Raw genomic sequence first — 27,234 nt, 5'->3', positions numbered from 1 at the left:
GTCAAACAAAGGGAGAGGGAAAGGCAAAGTGGGGTCACTACTTATCTCAGATTTATCTCCTCGCTTCATTGATCAGTGAAAGTCAGTGACATTCGAGCTCTGTGGTAACCCAGCCCTATAATATAGAAACTGCAGCTGCACTCAGCTGCAGTAATTGCAGCCATGCGGTCTGCTCGATGCGATTAAACGCGTTTCGGTCACGCGTTGCGCTGATTGCCTCCATTTTGGTTATGTGCATATGTGCACAAGAGAGCTGAATTACAAAACTTGACAGCATGAAACTCATTAAAGTACGCCAAAAATTTCCTATAATTAATGAATTTTCGTCTTAATAAAAAGGGTATCAATCAACTTGGAGTAGTTTTGATGATTCTAAAAAACAATACAAGCAAGGCTCAACTTAAATTTTGGGTTGTACGGCGTACCAAAAAAATTACAGAAAATGTGAAAGTTGCTTCCTCTTAAAAATCATCTTTTCATAAATTTTTCATCGGAACTGATTTTTTTTTATAAATTGATCTAACAGACTCGAATGTAAAGTTCTTATCAACTTATGAAACTACTAAAAACTTGCTCGAATATAAAAGAGTTTCCCTCTTTTCCAAGCAAAAGTAAAACTCATTGTGCAAACCAAGGCGAAACGTGACCAGTCATGCTATTAAGCGATCCGTCGTATTCAAGAACGCAATCAGCTTATGCACCCTTTTTAATAGAAAAATAACATCAAATAAAAGAGCATTAAGCTCTCTCAAACATACTAATAATATTATAAATGCCATCTTGCGAGGGCGAGTCACCGTCTGCCGGAAACAAAATTGCATACCGTTTTATTAGGCAGGCGTCCGGTTTTTTATCCCATAGCTCAGTACTTAGTCCATCGCTTTCACCCAATAACCTAGTTCATTTTGGATCCCATCAACTCCTAACACCCTGGCGGGTTTTGCCTCCGTGTGCGTCCCAAGACACGGGCAAGGGCAGCATCCGCTCGGTGTGCCCCTTACCTTTCATTAAAGTGTCACCCTTTTGACACTTTAATGAACGTGTTGGCTTCGGCTCCGTGCACGCCTCCCAAATGTCCATCCACCATTGTTGCGTGATGGGAAAGACTTATAAATAGTACAGAGATTTCATTGTAGAACCCATCAGAAGATTTGCTTTTGTATTTTTGAGAGGATTTGTGTGAATATGAATGTATACGTTTGTTTATGACTAAACTCGATGCTTGTTTCTTACTTCCCCTTCAAGACAGTGCGAAATTGTACAGATACTTTATACCTCGAAACTAACTATGTATTGTCTAAACCAGCGGTCGGCAACCTGCGGCCCGCGGGCCGCATGCGGCTCGCGAAACTATCACTTGCGGCCCGAGAGGTACCTTGGCTATTTTGTATGTAATAGTGACAAACGACAATGTCTCATAAAGTCATAAATATTAACAAAGTACGGCCCGCGTCACCTCCGTTAACTACTATTGGCCCTTGGCTGCTAAAAGGTTGCCGACCGCTGGTCTAAACTAAAGGGATGCAATGAGGGGTTGCAATTTACTCCAAGAAAACTATGGGGGAAGGGATTTGGGGCAGTTTAACGACTTCTATGCGGGTTAAGTCGCGGGCAGCCGGGCTAGCACAAGAGTGGCGCGACTGTACCTATCTCACTCGCGAGATAGACTCCATGTCCCACTTTAATTAATACAATTAGAAAAGATTGGGTAGTCTATCTCGCGGGCGAGATACTGTCGCGCCACTCCTGTGCTAGGCCTACAGAGGCTAGTAAAGTTTATTAGGATAACTACGAGAGAGGAATAATTTAAAAATGGTAAATATCTATAAAAGCAGTAACAATACATACTCACATACAGACGGGTCTATAGATCGAAACGAAAACGTCGAAACGTCGTCGTCGGGAAACGTCGGTAAATAAAGGTAATAAAATAAATTCGCGATAGACAGGGTTGGGCAGTATTTCAATTACATGTATTTGAAATACGTATTTGAAATACATTTTAGTATTTTGTATTTGTATTTCAAATACTACCTGGAAAAGTATTTTGTATTTGGTATTTCAAATACTGCACTCACATGTATTTTGTATTTTGTATTTCAAATACTGAAGTATCAGCTTCAAAATACATTTCTACAAAATACATTTTATTAAATTCTATGATCCTAAAATGGAACGCTTTTTTTTATATAATGTACGACTTGTACGAGGGCAAATAGGTACAATGCGTGAGCTATGACAAAGAACAACTGTCAATCTTCAAAAGTGTGACCAAAAATGAAATGCAAGTGTGTGCGTAAATTGTCTATGTGAGATCAAAAATAGTGATGTCATGTTACAACATATTAATAATCTGTCGATGTTTGATTGCTTTATCGACTACTTTTTCAAATGTGTTATTCTAAACGTTAAAATTCTACGACATTATGACGTATAAATAACACTTGCACTGCGTGTGCTATCAAAATCGTTGCAGACTTATCTTAATGTATTTCTTACTGTGTTGGAAAGTGAAGTTTCAATTTACCGCTAAACATGAGCACCTTCAAAAAGGTATAACAATCGTTATTATTTGAAGTCGGTTATAAAAGCTAATATCTTTATGATGTCTTGTGAAGAAATAATTGAAGAAACAAGTTATCGATACTGTCATATGAACATTTTGTCAAGCCCTAGCGTAAAGTAACAGGTTATGTTTTTACACAAAATATTTTAAATTATAGACTAATATGATAAAATATTAGCACACAAAGGAAGAAAAACTTATAATGAACTGTATAAACCGGCTTCTTACACTTTGTACGCTGTTAATTTGACAAAATATCGTTAAGAAAATTTCGCTCAGAATATCATAAATCCTCTGAAATGAGTATTTGCTTGGATTATTTGGCCCTGTGACACTGCAATCCGGAACACTACAAGACACCATCTTCACTGAATTACTTTATTTATTTAATACTTTTCGTCCTAACCTAATCCGTGTATATTTTATAATTTGAAAATTACCGTGATACGCTCTTCCGCCGTCCGCGGCCGTCGTCAAACTCAAAAGTGGTTACGTTTTCTCATTGGTAGTCTGACTCTTTCGCACTCATGGGATGTTCATATACGTGATGGCTTCCCTTTCGCACACTTAAGCTGTCTGTCAAGCGCGAGCGCGTATTCTATGTCTGTGCGCGAGCTATTCTGCGCGGAACTTTTCGTCAACAGCCAGGGGATAGAGTCATTGCAGTAGTTTCCGTCCATGCTCTAGTTTTCGACCACTTGACAGATTAGCAAATAATATATTTCATTTTTAATTTACTATTTGCAGCAACGTAGGTTTATATTCAAATTTCGTCAAGTGGATGAAAACTAGAGCTGTACGAAAACAAGCGCAATGACCCTATAAGTTTTTAGGAAAGGATATTCGTTAAAAAAACTAAATGATTAAACAAAAAAAAATGAATAGTATTTTGTATTTTGTATTTGAAATACATTATTTTAAACACTGTAATTTGTATTTTGTATTTCAAATACCAGTCACCAAAGTAGTTTGTATTTGGTATTTCAAATATTTTTAAAAATGTATTTTGTAATTTGTATTTGAAATACGTGGAAGCCAGTATTTTGCCCAACCCTGGCGATAGACCCGTCTATAAATGTGAGTTAATATGTGTTCAAAACGCGAAAGTTTTAAATAACTGCTACTGCAACACTGACCAAGGTTCTTACTTCTAGTTTAGTAGATATTTTCCATTTTCATAATTATTCCGCTGTCGAAGTTACCCCAATGCACCTTAATTAAACTTCAAACTTTTAGTAACAAATACCCTTTTCGCACGCTACAATTTTCCTCTAAAATGGGGTAATTTACCCTCGTTTATAGATTTACCCCAGCCAGTTCCGTTCCGCACAGCTTTTGTTATAAATAAATTGATGATTAAAAGTAATGGTTGGATGAATAGGGAGCTTTGTAGCCTTATTTAAAATATCGTTAGGTATACGCGTATACATGTATTGAAACGATTATTAGTCCCGAAGACCTATACATACATGTAGGTAAGCAATTATAATTAAATATATAAATACGCTAAAGTCAGTCCATGAAAAGTCTGCAGCGGATTTGATAGCCCACGCAGTGCACGTGTTATTTTAAACGTCAAACTTCTATGAAATTATGACGCATAAATGACACTTGCACTGCGTGGGCTATCAAATCCGCTGCAGACTTTTCTTGGTCCGACTCTATAAAGATTTTATCACTTTTTTTAACAGAGCAACAGAGATTAATGCAAGTCTCGGTTAAAATAAATTTTATCGGGTGTTAAAAAAACGCAGCTCAAACGGAACTCAACTTATCTATGTAGAAATGTTAAGTAATTCAGATAAATACAGACCAAGTGACTTTCGCATTTATAATATTAGGACAAAAAGCAAGCCACTGGTTATCTTTCGGCGCTGCGTCCTTCTCTCGTATTCTCCGACTTAACAATCTCAAAGCTATAACATCTTCTTCTTTCCATCCTATTACCCCTTGCTGGGGTGTAGGGCTCGAATCTTTTCTTACATTGACTGCGGTCCTGGGTCCTTGGGTAACCCCCTCCCACCCCATCCCCAATACACCTAACTCTACATATATATTAGTAAAAACCGGCCGAGTGCGAGTCGGACTCGCCCACCGAGGGTTCCGTACTTTTTAGTATTTATTGTTATAGCGGCAACTGAAATACATCATCTGTGAAAATTTCAACTGTCTAGCTATCACGGTTGATGATAGAGCCAGGTGACAGACAGACGGACAGACGGACGGTGGAGTCTTAGTAATAGGGTCCCGTTATTACCCTTTGGGTACGGAACCCTAAATATGACTAATATGAACCGTATAGCGACTTTTCAGAATAACCACAGATTACAGTAGCTAACGAACTTGTCCATCAGGAGTTTAAATTGTTTGCTCGTATTAACATACGTGCATACATATTGGTTGATTACTCTTGGACAGCGCTTGTAGGCATTTTTAGGATTTAACAACACTTGCCTACAAATAATACTGTCTTCAAAAAGCCGTGTTAATGAAGCTAACTATTGCATATGAATTAAGGTAGCTCAGTTGATAAGTAGAGCAGGTTTCACCTCCGAGGTAGTAAATTTTCAATGTTTTTTTTTTCGAAATTTGGAGTACTACGTTTCTTAATAATCATGTCTACAGTTTTTTTTATTTAGATTCGCATACCAATTTAATATAAGATTTATGTATTTAATAAACAACGACAATAACACTTATAATATAAATAGCAAAATATTATTTTTTCTTAATGAAAATCGACCCAGATCAACATTAGTGTCTTGTCTCAATCATGTGTATAACCCACATTTTCGGTCGGGCTTCCGAAGCCCTACGTATCACTGCCGCTCCAGTAGGCGGGTCAGGCGGTAAGCCGGGATCATCCATGGGTGTCGTAAGCGCTTACTGGTAAGTTTGGGCGTTTTGTAGCCAGATATAATCGCGGTAGTGGTAAAAATAGACGAGCGTTTACGTAATCGCTAGACACACATTTCTAAAGATGGGGCTAACGCAAAATTGTAATTTATACATTAAATTATTACAAGGAAAAATGCCAAGTTCACAATGGCAACAAAGGTTCATAAATAGACCTTACAGTTTAATATATTATCTGAAAAACTAAACATAATTTTGGAGACATAACAGTTTTTTGCTGCGTCACCTAGCGGCCTAGCCATGGTGACGATCGCTTGCGCTTCGCCATCCAATCGCTTTGTGTCTCTCTATCACTCTTCCATATTAGTGTGACAGTGACAGTTACGTTCCGTTCGCTACGTAGCGTTAGCGATTGGCATGTTATCTAAGGGGCCTATTCTAGTATAGAATTGAGCAGATACCCATATTTTTTCATTGCCGATTCCAGAAACTGCCGAAATAACACAGCCTTCGGCCTGAAATATGATAAGTACCTAAAGCTCGATATCTAAATTAAACCAATATCTATTTTAATAAAGTCTATTTATATGATTATTTTAAGTTTTATATTCCATGTAGTTTAGTTTTATTATTGTTTAGTTTGTATTTTTTGTCTCAATAAAGTCTATTATAATATTTTAATAAAAGGTATTTCGTTGGGTTCCGAAACTTGAATTATGATTTAGAGCTGACTTTTATATTGCTTGGCAAAAAGGCTCTATTCATTTATTCCCATCAAAATTCAATTTAGACAGAAATAGAACTGTCGCTAACAGAGTATGCTTTATAATAAAAGCTAGAATCAAATCAATTTTATTATGAAAGCATTTATGCTAGAATAAATTGAACTGTTGTGAAACGTTTTCATTTCAGTACTTTAAGTTATACACATAGTATAGTAGTATTATTATTTTGTTTGAAATATGGTACAAAATATTGTCAGACAGTATTATAAATAACACAGTCATATTTCACCAGCATCTGCCATGTAAAAATATCATAACTAAAACTAAGTTAAAATAATCATAGAGTTAGACCAAGGAAAAGTCTGCATCGATTTAGGCCGTTCCCTGAGCCAGAAATGTAAAAATACCCCAATAATTATCCTATTTTTCTAAGAAACGGTGATATTTGTAGACGTGGGAAAAATAAATATAATTCTTGATTATATTATCTTTAATAACACAGCTTTCGATACACGATTCATAACACTTCGCTCGATACAATTTATTCCCAAAGTAACCTCCAATTCGAATTTTTACTCCAACTTTACTCGTTTCTTTACTATGTGACACTATGAAACAAAAAAAGGAGAAAAATCAATCATAACTATAACAGTAATTTGACAGCTTTAGAAAAACGATAATTAGAGGCAATATTTTTAAAATAAATAAACATCAACTAATTCTATCGTAACAAAATATCGACTCCGGCCTGCATGCTCTATCTCCGTCCGTCTTTCGAAATGAGACAGTGATGGCTGAGCGCTCGTGCCAGACGGACCTGTACTAGGTGTCCCCAAAACAAATATAAGATTTACTTATAAAAACTGTGCTGTGTTGTGTGTCCTAGTGATATACCGTGTGCACCAAAACCTTTAAGTTATAATGGGTAACAAGCAATTGAATAAAAAGAAGACATCTCGAAAAAGACAACTCGGAAGATTCCAACAAACAATGGAACTAACGTAAGTAAAAATGTATATTTATTACACAGTGAAATACGTAATTATTACTTAATTTAATATATACTTGATCGTACTAATTAGTAATCCATATAACTTAAAACATTCTAGAATTTAATAATCGCTCCATCTACCGGTTAAACATTGTCATCAATTCATCATCTAAATAGCTTAAAAGGATATTGCGATTCGCGACGTTTACACCACGCGGCACTAGCGCCGCTGCCTAATGCACGGCAAAGACAGAAAACATTGCCGTCTATGTGTGCCGTGAGTCGTAGTTACGCGGTTGCGGTGTAGTGGGCCTTCCTATAAATACGAGCACACAGTGATACATGTAACGCACACAATTAGACGCATAAAGCGTTCTTTTAGCAATCCATCCACCTATCGAGGGTTCGAACCTCAGCTCGTGATTTGTCATGCGTCTAAACTTTTTACTTTTTTGTCTTTCTAGGAAAAGAAGAAAATTGGATAAGTTCACAGCCGAACATGATACTATATCTTTAGACTACATCGAGTGAGTATAATTATTTGACTTGTGCTTTTTAGCCCTACCTACGTAACACAATACACTACTACAACTTATCTTTATTTACAGACTGCAAAATATGGAAATGGAATCTCCGATTTCATCAACCACTGACATTCAAAGTAACGAGTAAGTTCTAATTCTAATTGTGGCATTATCTATGAAAAGGGACCTTATTGTCTATGGCGCTTACGACGCACTGCGTCGCACGGCGTGGTATTTATATCAGAGCATCGTTAATAATGGCGGAAGCGCCATCGACAATAAGGTCCCTTTTCATAGATAACGTCACATATGTATGTAGGTACCTATGTCGCGCGTAACTTCGTGCGTTGCGATAAATACCTACCTACTCAAGTACTCACAGCGGCGGCGTACGAAAAGACCTTAGTTAGATTTAGATACCTACTGTTTTCCTATCAGTGCAGATGCTTATATCTTTTTATGAATTGAATTGATATTCTCAATTATTTGGACATATTTTGTACTTATTTTCCTAGATGGCTATTAGTACTACCTACTTAGCAAATGTTCGCCGAAAACTAAATAAAATGTCGCCAATCAATAATATCGTAGGAGATACATTGCCCTCATCAGTTATTTGATATTCTCCAAGAGGTACTTAATTTAAAAAAACCGGCCAAGTGCAAGTTGGATTCGCACACGCAGGGTTCCGTACCATTATGCAAAAAACGGCAAAAATCACGTTTGTTGCATAACTATTTATTTTATTCTGTTTTTAGTATTTGTTGTTATAGCGGCGATAGAAATTCAATCATCTGTGAAATTTTAAACTGTCTAGCTACTACGGTTCATGAGATACATGTACAGCCTGATGACAGACGGACAGACGGACGGACGGACAGCGAAGTCTTAGTAATAGGGTCCCGTTTTTACCCTTTGGGTACGGAACCCTAAAAATGTACACTGATAGAATGTAATAGGGTTGCCTGAGTAAGTCCCGGAAATTAAAATCCCGGGATTTACCGATTGTCCGTACTTTCGTTATTCTTTTACGTTTTTTTTAATGAACTGGTAGTTATTTTATATTATACCTACCCTACACAATAGTAAATGATTTCCTTTTCTTGAGCGTGTTGACCGATTTTTTATTTTAATAAAACTAATAATCTTGGGCAATTATTTCCATTTTCAATTTCTCATTTACCTGTGATAGAGCATTTTTAGGGTTCTGTAGCCAAATGGCAAAAAACGGAACCCTTAAGGATTCGTCATGTCTGTCTGTCTGTCCGTCCGTATATACAGCCACTTTTTTCTGAAACTATAAGAACTATAGGTACTGTTGAAACTTGGATTTTCCAACAAAAATAGAAAAAAACAATACATTTTGGGGGTTCCCCATACTTAGAACTGAAACTCAATTTTTTTTTTTGCATCAATCCCATACGTGTGGGGTATTTATGGATTCTTCAAAAAATATATTGAGGTTTTTGATATCATTTTTTTCTAAACTCAATAGTTTGCGCGAGAGACCACCTCCAAAGTGGTACAATGTGTGTCCTTTAACTTCTAAAATAAGAGAATGATAAAACAAAAAAATATATATATGATGTACATTACCGTGCAAACTTCCACCGAAAATTGGTTTGAACGAGATCTAGTAAGCAGTTTTTTTAATACTTACGTCATAAACCGCAATTTTATTATGTTACTTGCTAGATGTTACTATTTGGCTACTTTGTTGCTACAAAGTATTTGACGCCGACTGTACCTGTAACCAGCACAATGGTTTATTTACTTTCAAGTAGTTTTCTCCATTGTCATCACTTGTTATAATATAGGTACCTACATAAAAATTTTGAAATTAGTCTGTCTCACTTTTCGAAATAACTGCATTTCTGGAGTGCTGCGTTTCGCGGGTCCATGATCAATTTATGAAATAGTAATGGACTAATTTATAAATTGAGTGATGTTGTAAAGAAATGACTGGCTGCTACAATTCTTCGACCGACAGTTTTACAGTACATATAGCCCTATAGGTTAACTGGAAGAGATCCCTCAAAGGGATAAGTTCGCCTTTGTACTTCTTGCTAATTGTATGTTATTTTTAATATGTCTTTTTGTACAATAAAGAGTTTACTACTACTACTAGCCCTTTAAATATTTGACATAGTTACGTAATGTGTGTGTGCATTATCGCACTAGTGCGGTAAAGTCCATATGTGCTGTAAAACATCATACATTTATTTAATTTTGGTTTTGACAGTGAGGCGACCGGCTCAAACATTTTGAACCCACGCATTGCACAGGTGGATGACACTTATCGGGTTCCTAGTATATTAGAGGAAGAAGATACCCATGAGGTAGTAGTCCGGTAGCAATAGCTTTTGAAGTTATAAGATTATTAATGTTGCTTATTTTTTACATATAGTTTCCAGACCACATACCAAACCTAATAATAATATTTTGTGTCATCCTAGGTATTTGCTTAGGTAGAAATTTAGGTATTTCTTTTTTTAAACAGCATTTGGTAAAAAAAATATTCGAGATGAAATTCTTTGTTTCCCTGTAAAAGCAAAGTGGCTTCCGACGTACACACGCATTTTGTGTCATTATTATCCACGGGTATAATGACATTTAATAAATACCTAATAGTGACCCTAAAATGCCTAAAATAAAATTATAGTCGGTAAGTGAAGTGTTGTACTTCACAGGATATTATAATATGTTATTCCATCAAATGTGTGTCAAATTCATCCACCGCTTTTATTTTTAATATTTTTTTTTCTTATAAACATCATGTATCTGCCACAAAAAAAAATTCATGTTATTAAGTTTACGTCTACATTATTATAATGCCACATCAAGACAACATTCATAATTTGGGTCATTTTCAACAACGGTTTTTTACTATTTGGCTAAATAAAACTTTGCATGAACGGCGTACGCGGAGAAGGCTACCTACGCGGGTAAGGTGCTTGTTAGATGAACATTATGGCCCCTTTACACGATGGGCCAACGCCGGCCACTCCAAGGGACGCAACCATGCGGTAGAATGAGATAGCAATATCACTTGCTCCCTCTAACGCATAAATGCGTCCCTTGGAGTGGCCGGCGTTGGCCCATTGTGTAGAAGAGCCATTACAGTGTATTTATTTCATTCGGAGGCATAATTACATTAAATCTTTTCATAGTGTGGGAGTAAGTATCTTGTAAGTATATTTAAAAATAAAATGTAGGCTCCTCATACTGACCAACATTCGTGACGTTCGCAGTCAAAATGTAGCACTTTATCCTTGCCATAAGGACTCTCTGACAGGCTATTTGTATAAAGATACAATAAAATTTCGTCTTTATGGTAAACAACAAAGTGGTCCCTACCTTTTGAATGAGAATGTCACATCAGCGACTTTTAAAAATAACTTATATTCGATATTTAGTACACTTTTTAAGATTATTTTAAGATGCAATGTATTGCTAATTTTGTGATGTATAAAGCGTGGCAAGCAACGTCAATTACAATGATGATGGTGTACATTGAATAGGTACAAGACTAAGTACTACTTAAGTATGGAAAGACTGGTTTATGCTATTTATAAGGGAAAAAAAATTATACATGTTTATATTAAAATTTATTAGTCCATATAATTAAGACATATTGAAGGTAGACTTGATTAGATATTAGATATAGAAATAAAAATATTAATAACATTAATATAAATTAAGTTCAAGAAGTAATATTCATTTGGCGCACAGGCGAAGTAAACATGCGCTGGGTACGCAACGTGTGGTTTTTAGAGAGAGGCCCTTACCCGCCGCCACGCCAAGGTCGCGCCGCGCCCGCCGCGCCCGCCCCCCCTGCACGGCCCGCGTTGCCCGTTTTGAGCCACCCGCTAGCGTCGTATGAACGTAAACATTATTTTTGTATTATTTGTTTATGCAATGGATGAAACTGACACAAATTCATATTTCTTATTTATCCCGCCTTTTAAATTAATAAGATGTGAACTCTAGTAACTTTAATATTCTTTTGTTATGGTAATAGCCTGTTAGAACAAAATTATCAAAAATCTTATGAAGCTATGCCTTGATAAGACACAAAAACATGTAATGTACATTTTGACACGATTAAATGCGATGTCAGCAATTTTTTTTTACTTTAATTATTTTTTGAGTCATTTTGAATAGTATGGCATAGTATCCGATTGCAATGGACGTAATTGACACAAACTATGTTTTCACATTCAAAAAACTATCCTAAATGCGATACAGTTACATGTTTTCTCTAGAATATTCTTTTCTTCAAAATAATACAAAATAAAAATAATTACCACAAATTGTTAAATTACTTAAAAAGCAAATAATATCTGTGACACAAAACAAAATGTAAGATTAACATCTTAAAACACTATTCGTAAGCGAAAAAATAATTGACTTTAATATTACTTTAAGTTAGGGCTCAAAATATAGCCAGCGCTACAGGACTATAGGTGATTCATGCTAATTATGCTTATTGATTGTAGAGCAGAGAACAATTTTACCTTTTGTACTAACTACCTAGCTAGAATAACATTGTTTCAACTTCGTGTGCCAGAATTCCATCGTAAATTGATTTATCACACGATTCGTAGTCATTATACAGGGTCTTACTTCTATTTCTCTCGTTGGTTCTTTACCACCGGTGCTTTATATGTACAGTCGACGTCAAATATATGTATACATTTTTCACCTTATTTCAAAGGAGTATGCTGCAATAGGTACATATCTTTGACGTCGACTGTACATGATGTGACAAATTGTAAATGCTAACACATACAATATATTTTATTTTCAGTTACAAATATCGTTCAATGTGGAAGAAGAGCTTCCTGACAAAACCGTCGGTCGAAGAATTGTCGCAGTTAGTTACCATTCGATTCGATTCCTCACATTTTATCCAATAAAAGATTGTATGGAAACTATATACATAAACGCAATATTTCACCGACAAAATCGCAATTTTCTTGTTTTGTTCATACTTCAAGATGGACTCTTTGTGACCTTGACGTCACGGTCACATATCGTTTTGTTCGGGGCGTTTCGCGAGTGAAGTACGACTGTCGGACTTTGACTATCATTTCTGACTTTTGTATTCCTTTAATGCAATGGATCCCATATAGACTTTTGATCCTAAAGACAAACCTGATCGATTGATACCATAAATGAAAATTAGTCATCTAGCCTATTATCGATAAGTATATATGTTTTTCTTCATCAAATTATCAATAATTTTCATTTTTTAGATTGTTTCCTCTATAAACTCCTAATAGTCTACCTTGGTGCCAAATTTCAAGTTTCTAGGTCAGCTCGAAGTGGGTTAGGTTTTTGATCTATTAGTCAGTCAGTCACAAAAATGCCGGTTTTAAAACGTTAATTTATGAATAACTGTTAGAGCTACGTTTACGAAATTTTGTATTCTAGACAAGATAAGGGGCTTGAATAAATGTGCAAAATTGCATGTGAGTAGGTAAAAGTGGTAATAAAATTATCAATAGGAAGGATCAAGAAGTTGTTGCAGCCAGAATTAAGAATTTACCAAGGAGAGGACATGTCACTATAATATTTTAATTCATTTTAAAATGTCATTCAGATTATCAATAAGAGTTTCTTATACCGTATTCGAATTAAAAGAAATATTTTATTAATTACACAATTCTCTCTAGTTTTTGCTCGTATTTAGTATACAACTAACTAATTATTCGTATAAAATTATTTATCGTAAAAACACTCGTATAGTTTCAAAATAAGCTATTTTATTTTGTTGGCATTGTCAAACCCATTGACTATTTTTGTTTTGCTTTAATATATGGTCAGTCGTAAAAGTATTAGCGTCAGCAATGGATTTATATAATGTATTTCTTTAAAAAACATGATATTTCATGCTAAGTAACAGAAAACAGTCAAATATTGTACCGGAAATATTAGTCCCGAAAATCCCGAAAGTACCGGGAATTTAATTCTGAAATCCCGGTTCTTTGCTTGGCTCTAAATCCCGGCAATTCCCGGTACTTTCGGTACCGGTATTTCCCGGGAGCAAACCCTAGTATGTAAGGACTGTAGGTACTGTAAAACGTTGTACGATACATGTGCCAATAGGTAATTCGCAACTTGTGTCGATTCAAAACACTCCCTTCGGTCGTGTTCGAATTTATCGCCACTCGTTTCGAATTTCCTATTTGCCGCACTTGTAAACGTAATGTAGGTAAGTACTATTACAATATGGTGCTACTTTACCGCATTAGTGCGATAATTAGCACATTACGTAACTATGTCGAAAATTTAAAGGGCCATATTATGTACTGTAAAACGTTGTATGATACATGTGCGAATTACCTATTTTTCGCACTTGTATCGGTATGCCCTAATTTTTAGGGTTCCGTACCCAAAGGGTAAAACGGGACCCTATTACTAAGACTTCGCTGTCCGTCCGTCCGTCCGTCCGTCCGTCCGTCCGTCTGTCACCAGGCTGTATCTCACGAACCGTGATAGCTAGACAGTTGAAATTTTCACAGATGATGTATTTCTGTTGCCGCTATAACAACAAATACTAAAAACAGAATAAAATAAAGATTTAAATGGGGCTCCCATACAACAAACGTGATTTTTGACCAAAGTTAAGCAACGTCGAGAGTGGTCAGTACTTGGATGGGTGACCGTTTTTTTTTTGCTTTTTTTTCGTTTTTTTTTGCATTATGGCACGGAACCCTTCGTGCGCGAGTCCGACTCGCACTTGCCCGGTTTTTATTTAATAAATATCGATGATATACCTGCACAGTATACCTAATAAATAATGATATTATAGAAAACTTGCAGTCATTAATTTGTTTAAATATAAACTGTATTTACCCTTATAATTAAATATTATTGAAATAAGAGTTGACTTCATTAAAATGAATATTAAATTTGCACTATATTTCATTTATTTTTCCAATTTAACTTTAACGCCATCTATGAGATGCAGCATGCTTTTTTTCAGTATTTAGTAATACGTTTTACAAATCAGTGTCCTGTTAGTTCATTTAAGTCGCTACTTCTTGCGTGGCGCTGTTGTATCGTCATTGTATCTAGGGGCGGGATGGGTGGCGTGAGGGGAGGCTCGATTGTAGATTTCATTTGGGTACGGGAACGGCCATGACGTAAAAAATAACACTTGCACTACGTGGGCTATCAAAATCGCTGAAGACTTTTCTTGGTTTAACTCTAGTCAAGGCCTATAGGTACATATTATAATAATAAACAAATAATTTATTTCTTTAGACAATACAGTACAGTCCACAATTGTTATTCAGATAGGTACTTATGAACTAGGTTAATTTTACTTAGACTAAAATAGAGAGGTATTATTAACCCTTTACCGCATACGAAGCCATATATGGCGGATATAATATTATACATATTACCTACCTCAGTCAAAAGATGACATGCATTCCTCGATGGAATATAATGCCTTTTGTATTATAAGCCATGCTTTTAGTTTCCCATTAAACATTTTCAAAGGCAACTGTTTGATGTTATTATACATAATTAGCAATGCACTCACGAGAACTTTCCAAAGTTGCGAAATTTTCCACATAAGAATTTCTCGGTAACTTCTGAGAATGTTCACGAGAACGAGAATTTATTTATTTATCGTAGTTTATACCATGAATATTCACGATAGTTTAGGTGTAGTCCTTACCCCCAGAGAATTCCGTGTTTTGGTCTCCCGCTTCCGGTCAGAAAATTGTATGACGTCCCGGCCAAACGGTCAGACCTAGGTGGGGGTGCTCGACCAAATGTCATAGAGGGACCCTGGCAGTTTTAGACGCCGCTATTTTGTTTTTCAATATGATCGACTTTTTTTTTTTCATTTTTGTCCTAGCGCGCTAAAATTTTGGTCACGGAATCTCGGATCCCCTAGATACCTATGAATATATTTTTTTTAATGCTGCAATTGCCGGAAAACTGGCCACTTTTATTTTGTATGGCAACTTTTAAACGGCGCGTGATAGGTGGGGGTGCTCGACCAAATGTCATAGAGGGCCCCGAGACAAAACAAACTGCATAAAAAAAAATGGTCCACTTTTTTTAATTTTTTCAAGTTGGTCCGTGCGCGCTGAGATTTGGCATGGCGGGAGATAGAGGCCTCTAGATTCCTATGAAAAAAAATTTTTTTGGAAAAAATCCAAGATGGCGGATCAATAATTTCCATGTTGCAGGAATGTTCTGAGATCATTCTCGAGAACGTTTCCGCTTTTTGGGAATGTTTTGCAATTTGTACATTGCTATAGGTACATAATGAGGCAAGTTAAGAAATTTCAAAGGAATACCATCCCAATAGAGAGCCAATAGTAGATAAAACTGTTTCTGAAAAAATAATAGGGGTAAGAATAAATAGTAGGGGCGAGTATTGACCAGCTACATCTATAGTCTGTATCTTTAGGTATTTCAATAAAAGTAAAGTATTTAAATAAATTTAAATAACATTTATTGATTAACCAACCAAATACAAAACCGCCTGGACGGAGTCGCTGAACGACCTGACTTTAACCTACATTATTTGATCATGCTGTAATGTTTTCATCTACCCTCAACTGGCTTAACTATGTCGAAAATTTAAAGGGCCATATTATGTACTGTAAAACGTTGTATGATACATGTGCGAATTACCTATTTTTCGCACTTGTATCGGTATGCCCTAATTTTTTAATAAATATCGATGATATACCTGCACAGTATACCTAATAAATAATGATATTATAGAAAACTTGCAGTCATTAATTTGTTTAAATATAAACTGTATTTACCCTTATAATTAAATATTATTGAAATAAGAGTTGACTTCATTAAAATGAATATTTAATTTGCACTATGTTTCATTTATTTTTCCAATTTAACTTTAACGCCATCTATGAGATGCAGCATGCTTTTTTTCAGTATTTAGTAATACGTTTTACAAATCAGTGTCCTGTTAGTTCATTTAAGTCGCTACTTCTTGCGTGGCGCTGTTGTATCGTCATTGTATCTAGGGGCGGGATGGGTGGCGTGAGGGGAGGCTCGATTGTAGATTTCATTTGGGTACGGGAACGGCCTTAAGGAGCCTTTTGAGGGTACATTTTGTTTACTTTTATTTGAATACCTAAAGATACAAAGTATAAACAAAAACGTACATAAATAATTAATTATCAGGTCGCAATCAAAATAGAACTATAATATGTTTGTGAGATATCATTTAAATTTAGCCCCTGATAATTATCTTTGGGTGGAGTTACGGTATTTAATTATTGAACCATTAAGGGCTTTATCTACACATAAATTAAAAACCCGCTATGATCTATTATGATGGTTTATATCGGTAAACTTTTCTTATTTGTGAAAATGTTATTATTACGTCATAATAACTTCAATATCTATTTAATAATGACATTCAAAATTCATCTCTGAAAAAGACGGGAATTCTCTTTCAGCCGGCTTAGCACAGCGAGATAGAGGACTCGTCTTTTTCTTACTGTATTAATTAGAGTCCAATCCGCATTGGGCTAGCGTGGGGACTATAGCCCAAGCCCTCTCGCGCATGAGAGGAGGCCTGTGCCCAGCAGTGGGACGTATATAGGCTGAAATGATGAAAATGATGATTAATTAGAGTGTAGTCTATCTCGTAGGAAAAAGACTGTCGCGCAACTCCTGTACTAGGCCTACAGCTCATTTCATAAGCCCACGCTCGTTTTTTTTTTGTTTCATTATGTTATAGTAGCAGTTAGCAGTTACATTAAACTATTATTATAATATGATTAGCGGTATCAAGTATCAAAATAGTAGGGTTTGCAAACGGCGTTGGGATATGCTGCAACACCGCCTGACGCCTGACGCAAGTTTACACTCACGTGAAATACCCCTACACCATCCGATATAAGTTAGGGGTCTCCAATAAATTCAAGTTGAAACATGGACCCCGCCACGCTCCTCGTTAAAAATTTACGAACGCAATTTTCGAACACGTTTTCATTATTTTCTGATTAATTCAAGCGAGATATGTTGGATCTTAGGAACTTCGTGCGTTTAAAAATAAATACGTTCCCGTTGCCAGGGAGGTTTTAGGATTATACTGAGCAACTTTTACTATGAGCCCAACCCCGAAATCGCGAAAAAAGATTTGACTGTTTCATGCATTTTGGCTGGTCCATTTTCTATGGGAGGGTAATTTTTTTTCACGATTTCGGGGTTGGTCCCATAGTAAAAGTTGCTCAGTATAATCCCAAAACCTCCCTGGCAACGGGAATGCAGTTTTTTTAGCCACCGTGTATAGATGACTCTTTATCGTTCATATTTATTTGACTGATAGAGAAGCAAATAGACAGAGATAGAAACTTCGATTTTCGACGTTCACGGTACCCTCGACCCCCACAGAATCTACGTATTTATTTTCAAATCTTTTACCCGAATTAAACGCTATCCAATTACACAAAAAAATGGCCTCTACAGCGATTCGGAAAAGCGCCAAATAATAATCTGACTGTAGTAATCACATCGTTAGCGGGTGTTCCAAAAAATATAACACTTTTCCACTCTACACCAACCATGTCACACACAAGCGGTGCTTTCTTTTGATGGTTTTATATCGGAAACTTGCTTCTTTTAGATGTAAGGTTACTAACTACTACGAATCATCGAATTTACAAGTAAGTAGGTAGGTATATTTAAAACAAAGAGAATTGATTGTAATACAAAGGTAAAGTCTAAGAAAAAAACGTGCCCCTTAGTTTGACATCCAAACAAGATGGCGATATGTTTTGCGGTCACTGAATTGTCAAACATTAACTTTTGACCATCAGGGTTACAGCAAAATGTATGGAGCTGTACAGCGACATCTCGTTTACCTGTCAAATTCGAATTCGAAACACGAAATTGTCTTAGATTTTACGCATCTTACTCAATGTATCTGTGTTTAAAATGACATTGTCATATCGTAAAACTTTATATGGGTTGGTTTTTATTTTGTAGCAGTTTTTTTTTTCACCGATATTTTGATAAAATTTAATAAGCTTGAAGAACTTTCATTCTGGGCGGAAAAGGTTTCCCTACAGTTTTTACGACTGTATGGTGGTAAATGTATACGTATATTTGCAAGCCCACGTCACACCTTGTCAGTATGCCAAGTCGAATAGGCCCCGGTATAAGTTAGCTGTCCCGATAACTTCCCGCCGAGGCACGGATCCTGTCGCCTAGGCTTGTTAAAAATGCACGAAGGAACTTATAAACACGGTTAACTTCGCCCTGCGGCTTTCCTCGGGTATTGAAGGGTGGAATATAAGTTTGTAATTACTATACTGTTGAGTTTTGGTAAACCTTCACCATATAAGAAAACCGAGCCATATCACGATTCAAACTTTCACGATTTTTATTCATTATTTTTTATTTTAGCAATCTAGAAGATGTTGATGTCAACTTTAGAGCCATTGTTTATTTATTAAAGTACACCCACACCTATACATATTATAATTTACGCTAAAAACATTTTACAAGGTAATAAATACTGATACATATGACAATTATGGAGTACAGTCGCCATCAGATATATCAGAACGGCCAAGGCGCTCACAAATATCTGAACACGCCTCTATTGTCAAGGCGTTACGGTGCGTGTTCAGATATTATGAACACCTTGGCCGCTCCGATATATCTGATGGCGACTGTACATAACATTGATAGAGCATTGCAGGGAGATATAACTTAACCTAAAACTATGTATACAATTAAACTTTAGCCAGTCTTCTCCGAGACCATGGGGACAACGTCGTCCTCGAAACGTCGGAGGTACAATTTAAAAACTTAATTATATGCGATGAAGTCCCATTTTGCTTAATAATCAGCCTCCTATTTCCATTGCAAAGTAAAATGCACCAAGTCTATATATTCAAAGCCAGTCCTTTTGACCCCAGGCACTTTAATTTATATTGGTCTGTCCCTAGCCAGACACATTTCTTGTGAAATTTACAGATAATCATTATGTGTCATTCCGACGAAAAGGGCTTAAGGGCGGTTGGCGATAATCCGTTCTTAACGATGCAATAAAGCGATCTTAAGCGGCAATTTTAGGGAAATAGCACGTAAATATGTAGGAATATTTTATAACTAATTAGTGAGTTGAATCATTGCATAACATTCTAACATAACTTTGATTATCACATAACATACCAGTGTAACCTGTCCTTCTTACACGTACTAAGCAGAAAGAGAGGTAATGAATAGCGTGAAAAGGAATTGCGTGCCCAATTAGTCGGCCAATTAAAAAACATGATATGCTCTTTCAAAAGCTTCGGATATTACGTCATACTTTTGTTTATTATCGCTTTTTCTGTTTAAAAAAAATTCAATTAGTTAGGGTGGTATTCCACCTGTCCATATTCTTCGTGCAATGTGCATTGCGTCTCACTCCCTCATCTTATCTCTCACTTGAACATATTTGCTAATTTCTGTGCCGCACAACAGCAATAAGTACATGTTGAAATTCAACATGAGTCACCAATTGCTGCTAAATGAGTACATCCGTTGAAGATCCGAAGACAATGAAGTTGTTGCTAGTCGATCATTTTGGCTTTAATCGTACGATATATGTGTGTGTGTGTGTGTGTGTGTGTGTGTTTGCGTGTGTGTGTGCATGCGTGTGTGCGTGTGTGCGTGCGTGCGTGCGTGCGTGTGTGCGTGTATGTGTGTGTGTCTGTCTGTTTGAGTTAACGTCTGTCACACAGACGTTAACTCAAAACTCCAGAGTTAACTCAAAAAATTCAGTTTGGAAACTAAACCATAACACGGTAATCCCGTCAAGGGTGCGTTTCGACCAGAGATGTGCGAGGATGCGTAGCGAGGGATGTGGTTAGGAACCAATTGAATCACTTCATTTGTTATCATCGCTCAGCGTGCAGGGATTCTATTGGTGCATAAAAACACATCCCAACGCATACTCGCACATCTCTGGTCAAAACCTCAAAACGCACTCTACTTAAATGCCTGCAAACTTTAGATTTTAACTTTAGATAAAAAGATACGACGGATAAATCCACAGAAAACAGTGGTTACGCTTTTTCAGGGTTCCGTACCTCAAAAGGAAAAAATTGAACCTTTATAGGATCACTCGTGCGTCTGTCCGTCTGTCACAGCCTATTTTCTCTATGTAAATTAGTGACCCAAAGATGGACATGTAACGTAAACAAATGAATTTTAAACATGGAGGCCACTTTTGGGGGGTAAATGAAAAAGTTTAAAAATAAGGTTTATCAAACTATATCGTGTTATACAGTGTTGGCCGAAACGTTAATGCAATTGACCATTCTTGACCATTAACCAGTAAGTGAACCGTCAACTCGCTGCCCCAATATTACAGGGTTCTATGTTTCACTTTTATCGAACTGAAATTTGAACATTGTCATAGTGACATTAAGTCGAATTTCAACTATCTTGAAAAAAAATAAATGATTTATGAAAATGTAACATAGAACCCTGTAATATTGGGGCAGCGAACTGTAACCGTCCGGTACCGTTTACGGTTCAATTTATAATGGTTAATGGTCAATTGCAATTAACGTTCGACCAACACTGGTGTTATATATCAAATGAAAGAGCTGATCTTGAGTATTTCAAGTACATATATTTTTTTAGAATTTTAAAATACAGAGGTTCGTAGTTATTTAAGAAAATAGCCAAAAAATTACCATTCCGCCCCTTTATTTCCGAAACTACTGGGACTAAAATTTTGAAAAAAATACACAAAATAGTTCTTTACCTATAGATGACAGGAAAACCTATTAGAAATGAGCAGTCAAGCGTGAGTCAGACTTAATGTACGGAACCCTTGAAACGCAAGTCCAACTCGCACTTGGCCGGTTTTTTTAATCACGGAGGCCGATTTGACTCGTATAATTTAAAATGTACACAGTATTCTTGAACTTTTATTGAAATAGCTTAGATTTGTGATGTCCCCAACAAAAAAAAGCCACTCTGCTGAAACCATTCGCCCCAAACAAGGTTTAATAGTCCGTATCACGCTTAATTTATAAAATGACTGTTTTCCTGCCCTAAATACATCATCGTTAAGTCTCCAGGTAAGCAGGAAGGGAATTCCGTACAAAATTGGTGCGGTCTGAAAAGGATACGAATAAACATAGCGCACAGGGGAATTACACCGTATGAATAACCATTCAAATGATATTGATACTTACTACTGACTTATGAGGTTTATTTAAATATAGCCTAAAGGGAAAGGAGATGGGTACGGTCGAAAGTATTAATCATGGTCTAATAAAACATGGTCTTCTATTCCCAGAGTGACACGGGCCTACGTCACAATAACATTGCCACTTTATTTCAACATAACATGTTACATGGGTACATTATAGCTATGGTTAATAAGTTAAAATATTTCTTTATAATTTTATAATTTTCATTTATATGTATTTTATCTTAAATTTTACAATAACACGTCATTTTTAATTATTCGTTAGCAATATCTTCCGATTCACGAAAGAAATTTCAGACGTACGGGTAATTCTGTTTACATTACTGGCAACACAGGATAGCGCTGTCACATTTGACAATTCCGATCTAGATAACTTCATGCCCTGACCGTCATCCTTGTCGAACGCGTGTTAATTGTTATTTCCTTCTCGCTCAGTGTCAGCAGTCGCAGTGTTTTCCAAACTTTTCACGTCGTAAGCTTGGTAATTAATGTGTAACTGTGAATTAGTTTTTCAAACGTTTGTCTTGTACAGATAAATAAAGTTTAATTTAATACATTAGATTTGTTTTATTTTACTATGTTTCTACATGAATAACTTAAAATGAATGCCGTTAAAATAATTTTCACCGTTGGTAAAAATTCTCCCACATTTTAAAGTTTGAGAACCTGTAAACAGCATGATGACGTAGGCCCGTGTCAGTTAGGTCATACGCGAATCTCGGAATAGAGTACCAGGCGGAGTATATTATTATACCATGGTATTAATTTATGACCCATTTCGTACCTTGTCACAGTGACAATCAATATGAAAGTCGCTATAGAGACCTCATACTTATACCTAATACCAACAACTACTTATTATCACTGTGACAAGGTCCAAATGGGTCATAATTTAAAACTTTCGACTGTACCAATTTTACTATTTATTTATTTTATTAATTAATTAAACATAATTAGAGGAATAAGTTAGAATAAATAAATAATAAATTAGAGTACTTAATAAAAAAATCCATATACATTTGAAACATACATAATTACGTTATAGTTTAACCAAATTGGAATGAACTGAATGAATTGTCATCGTGAATTAATAAACAGAATATTTTTGTTTATTGATGCTTGATTATGTTTCCTTTTTATTTTAATAGTCGATACTTTGTTAAGTTACATACACCTTTTGAACGAATGAATCAGAAATTATGTTTATCAAAATATCATCGACATTCAAGTTACAAAAATTAATTCTCAATGTAACAAGATATTAAATAAGTTCAGCAGAACTTGTTCTTTGTTATTAAAATTTGGTTTTAAAACATTATCTATTATCGATAATGGTAATAAAATAATATGGTAATAAAGTAATAAATAAAATGGACTAATACCCAAATATATTAATAAAAAAAAAACACTATATTCACTATCCCAAATATATGTCAATGTTTCGACAAAACGTCGAATCAGCTAAATTAGATAACGTCGCCATTCATGGCTATAACCGCGAAAATCGAAGTTCGCAAATTGCGGGCATCTTTCTCTGTCACTCTAATCACGCCTTCATTGGAGTAAAAGAGAACGATCCCCGCAATTTGCGATTATCGGTAGCCCCTCAGGAACACCGCCCACTATGTGGTTAGCAAATAGCACTAACATGGATGACATAACGCGGGACAATGGGCATCAGCAAAATCCCATTTGCGTAATCCTTCGCTAACCGAATTTAACGAAATAGCGAATTCGAACGGTTGTAGCAGATTAACTTACTATTAATGGCTTTAAACAGTGTTAGGTTGGGTTAGGTTACATTAATCAGTAGATGAAAAACATAACGGCTAAATATGCAAGATAACACTATTGAAGATATTCTCATTAAAAACACATGTTTCAAATTGTTGAGCTGACTAATAAAAAATCTCCGCCCTCGAAAATTGTTATAAACTATTTTTGGGTAGTTCGTTACTGTTTATCCATGTCTTCATTAAATTTTGCTCGAATGTCAGTCATCCGTGACCAAAGCTGGTGTAACCCAGCTGAATCTTCGGATAATGAAATTATATCGCGTTAGACCCGTTCTAATCACTAAATAGGTGTACAAAAACGCGAGAGTTTAGTGTTATAATCAAAATAGGCTAGGTACTCACTCAGTTTCGTTGTTTTCAAAGATGATGTGTCCTTCAGCAGGCTCGTACTGAGCACCGCTCTTGGCAGTCCCATCCTCCGTCCAGTACGGGATGCGCACCTTGCCTCTAGCTCCCGCAGTCCGTCCCACTCGAAGATCATACGTCCCAACCGACTCTGTCAACTCAAAGTCCCTTTGAGGGAACGAGAACACACCGGAATGGTCATCGTCCAATATCACTACAGTGGCTGACGATGGCGAAGCCAAACAAGCACCTTTAGCCGAGCTCAGACGTACGTAAAAGTGCTCATCTTCTTCGAACACGTCATCATCGATTACTTGGACCGTGAATGTTTTCTCCGTCTCTCCGGGTTTGAAGACTAGAGTTCCCTGAGCGGCTACGTAGTCTGACCCGGCTTCGGCTGTCCCGTCTTCAGTGGTATACTGTACAGTCACTTCTCCGCTCAAGTCTCCCGCCCGAACCACACGAACCTCAAACGAGCCACAATTCTCCATGACCGTATAGTGGTCAGGCTCAAAACGAACATTCGGACCGCGAGGTTCAATCGACGGAGAACCTGATCCTCGTCGCTGCAACTCAGCCTTAACCTCACTAAGATCACTTTGAGCCCTTTCCGATATTTTCCGCGAGAAGTCACCTCCACCAGTCATCTTCCGCGTTGCGGCCACACGATAAAAGGCCCGAGACTTGGGACCTTTCGACATCAAAGTCTCTAATGCCATCCTTTCTACGGTCTCTAAATCCTCTTCCGGGTGTTGTCTCCTCAATTCTCGGAGAACTGCAACATAATCTCGACGAGATTTCTCCACTTCCCGACCTTCGTCATCATCGGATGCAAAATCATCGCCCGGCTTTAATGCCATTTCTACGGAGCCATCGCCTTCACCTTCCACGATCACTCCTCGCTCGTTGACACGATATCCTTTCTTCAAATACTTGTATACTAGCAGCCGGCGATCTGCTATGTAAGCCGTCATAACTGTCGTTGGAAAGAAGAGGAAGGTGACAGCGCCCTCCCATACTTCGACTTCGTTCGGTGATATAACAGCAAGAATGAGGTAGAGCCACACATACGCGAATATGGACCAAGTGGCGGTCACAAGAAACACTCGGAGATGCTTGATCTTCCGCACCTCACCGTCAGGAATCACACCCACACATATCGCCATGATAACGAACAAATTATAAGCGGCGGAGCCCACGATAGTCCCCGGCCCCAAATCGCCCGCCTCGAAGTTCTTTCCAGCTATTTCTATAACGGACAACAAAATCTCAGGTGCACTAGACCCTAAAGCCATTAAAGTCAAGTTGGCAACAGTCTCATTCCACACACGAACGACAACGATCTGGTCGCTGCCGTTCCGCCGCACGCGCACCTCCTTCTCGCGCGACGTGATGACTTCAATGGCGGCCATGAAACGGTCCGAGACGATGGACACGCCGATGAAGAGGTACATGAGCGCCAAGAAGTAGACGATGCCTCGGAGCGCGATGTCGAGGGTCGGGACATCTTCGAGCGGGTGCCAAACGGGCAAGACGAGCCCGTCGGAGCACTGGAGGCGGTGCGGAGTGGTGGCGTTGCGCGGCGCGGGGCGCGCTGGCGGCTCGGCGCGTGCCACCACGCAGCAGGCCGCGAGCGCGGCGAGCGCGGGCCGCATGCCGCGTTACCTGACGCCACCCATGCGCGGCGACCGGCGCTGCTCGTAGCCGGCGCCCGACTGAGCGTCGCGACGCCGCCCCGCCCCGCGCCCATCACCGTGGAAGCCTCCACTTCTTGCGGTAACTAAAACTCACATGCGAACACTTAGGCTTTGTACACGTTTCGATATAAGTATGTACACAGCGTTGTGAATTTCATTTGGCGGCGGCTTAGAAAGTTTTCAGTAAAAAGGTTATTAGCTCGCGGTAAGTTATCAAACTTAGTTTAAATTCGCTTCTTGTTATCAGAAGTTTGGCTAAGTTGCGGGGTAGGCGGTTATATTGTCGTTTGCGGTTGATGGGGTGCGAATATTAAGAAGTTTGGAAGATTATGTTATTTATGTTGTCTTATGGAAGGACGTGTATCAATAAAGGGGGTTCTAATCTTTTAAGTTGACTCGTCGGTTGCGGAGCGCCCGGAGATAATAATTTAGCTGACTGACAGCTTTAATGAATTCGCTGATTGATGCAGCTTAATATTTCACAGAGACATTTTCATTATTCCCGAGTTAGAGACATGTCAAATTTAGGATTATAGATCTATCCACCGTCTTAGGTTATTCTTTTCAAAAAGAAAAGGTTGAAAATTGCACTTATTATCGTGACAAACCAATATCATACTTTTTTGTCTAAGAGCAGAGGTATATAACACTTAAAACATTTAAAACTTTCGCGTTTTGAACACATATCGCGAATTATTTTACTTAAATCGCGATAGACCCTCCGGTTTTAAATAAATATGTTTTAATATGAGAACAGGTATGTCAGTAGACTATAAACTGATTTATAATTAAAGTATCGTGAGTTATAATGAAAATAAACAGTCAAGTAATTAACGCCCGTCGCTTTTGTGATTGTATACAAAATGGATGAAGATGGATGCCCGGCGAATCCGAATAGTCTCGCTTATATATATTACATACCAACTGGTAGGTACATAAACCGCTGTATCTTATTAATTTAATTATATAGCTAAGTGATTAATTATCTATGTGATTAACTCATTATCATTGTCCGACGTTTATAAATAAACGCAGGAAGCAATCCCATAATACGTGATATTACATTACGTTAAACAAATTATGGGTCCTGGGGTCACATTCCAGAATATGATATTAGAGGCTTTGCCAAATAGGGACCATGCGCGTTTGAGGGTCCGCCATCTTGTGGCCCGAATCGGAAACATATGTGCACATATGTACATTGCCAAAGCAAGTGCTACCATCTTCCGTTCTCGTCGGTACGTTTCCTTGTGCATTGTAGGTTCTGCCATCTTGTGGGGTACCTACATCGGAAGCATAAACGACACATTACGCCTCGCGCCAAAAATCTGACGGCTCCCATGCTGCCCCCTATAGTTCATGCACATGGCCTATACGGGCAGTAATGTAGTTGTGATAATATGACGTTTTCCGCTGAGACAGCGGGATAAAATCTATATCAATTTCACAGACCCTTATTTCACATAGTATATGTTGTTTGCTAATCCAGTCTTACGTGACCTTTTGA

General features: G+C 37.3%; 1 protein-coding gene across 5 annotated transcripts in view; it reads right to left on the bottom strand.

Moving 5' to 3' along the window:
* LOC134799323 (sodium/calcium exchanger 3) overlaps window positions 1-25,744 on the bottom strand; it is a 189,798-nt gene extending 164,054 nt beyond the window's left edge. For all 5 annotated transcript variants that reach the window (XM_063771711.1, XM_063771712.1, XM_063771713.1 and 2 more), the window contains exon 1: window positions 24,028-25,744. In XM_063771711.1, coding sequence (XP_063627781.1) covers window positions 24,028-25,685 — 1,658 coding nt within the window. In that variant the 5' untranslated portion in view covers window positions 25,686-25,744. The remainder of the gene's footprint in view (window positions 1-24,027) is intronic.
* Window positions 25,745-27,234: the final 1,490 nt, after the last annotated feature.

This window comes from Cydia splendana, chromosome 18 (genome assembly GCF_910591565.1).
Source record: "Cydia splendana chromosome 18, ilCydSple1.2, whole genome shotgun sequence".
In the NCBI taxonomy this organism is placed as follows: Eukaryota; Metazoa; Arthropoda; class Insecta; order Lepidoptera; family Tortricidae; genus Cydia; species Cydia splendana.
This window is presented reverse-complemented; position numbering and strand designations above follow the sequence as displayed.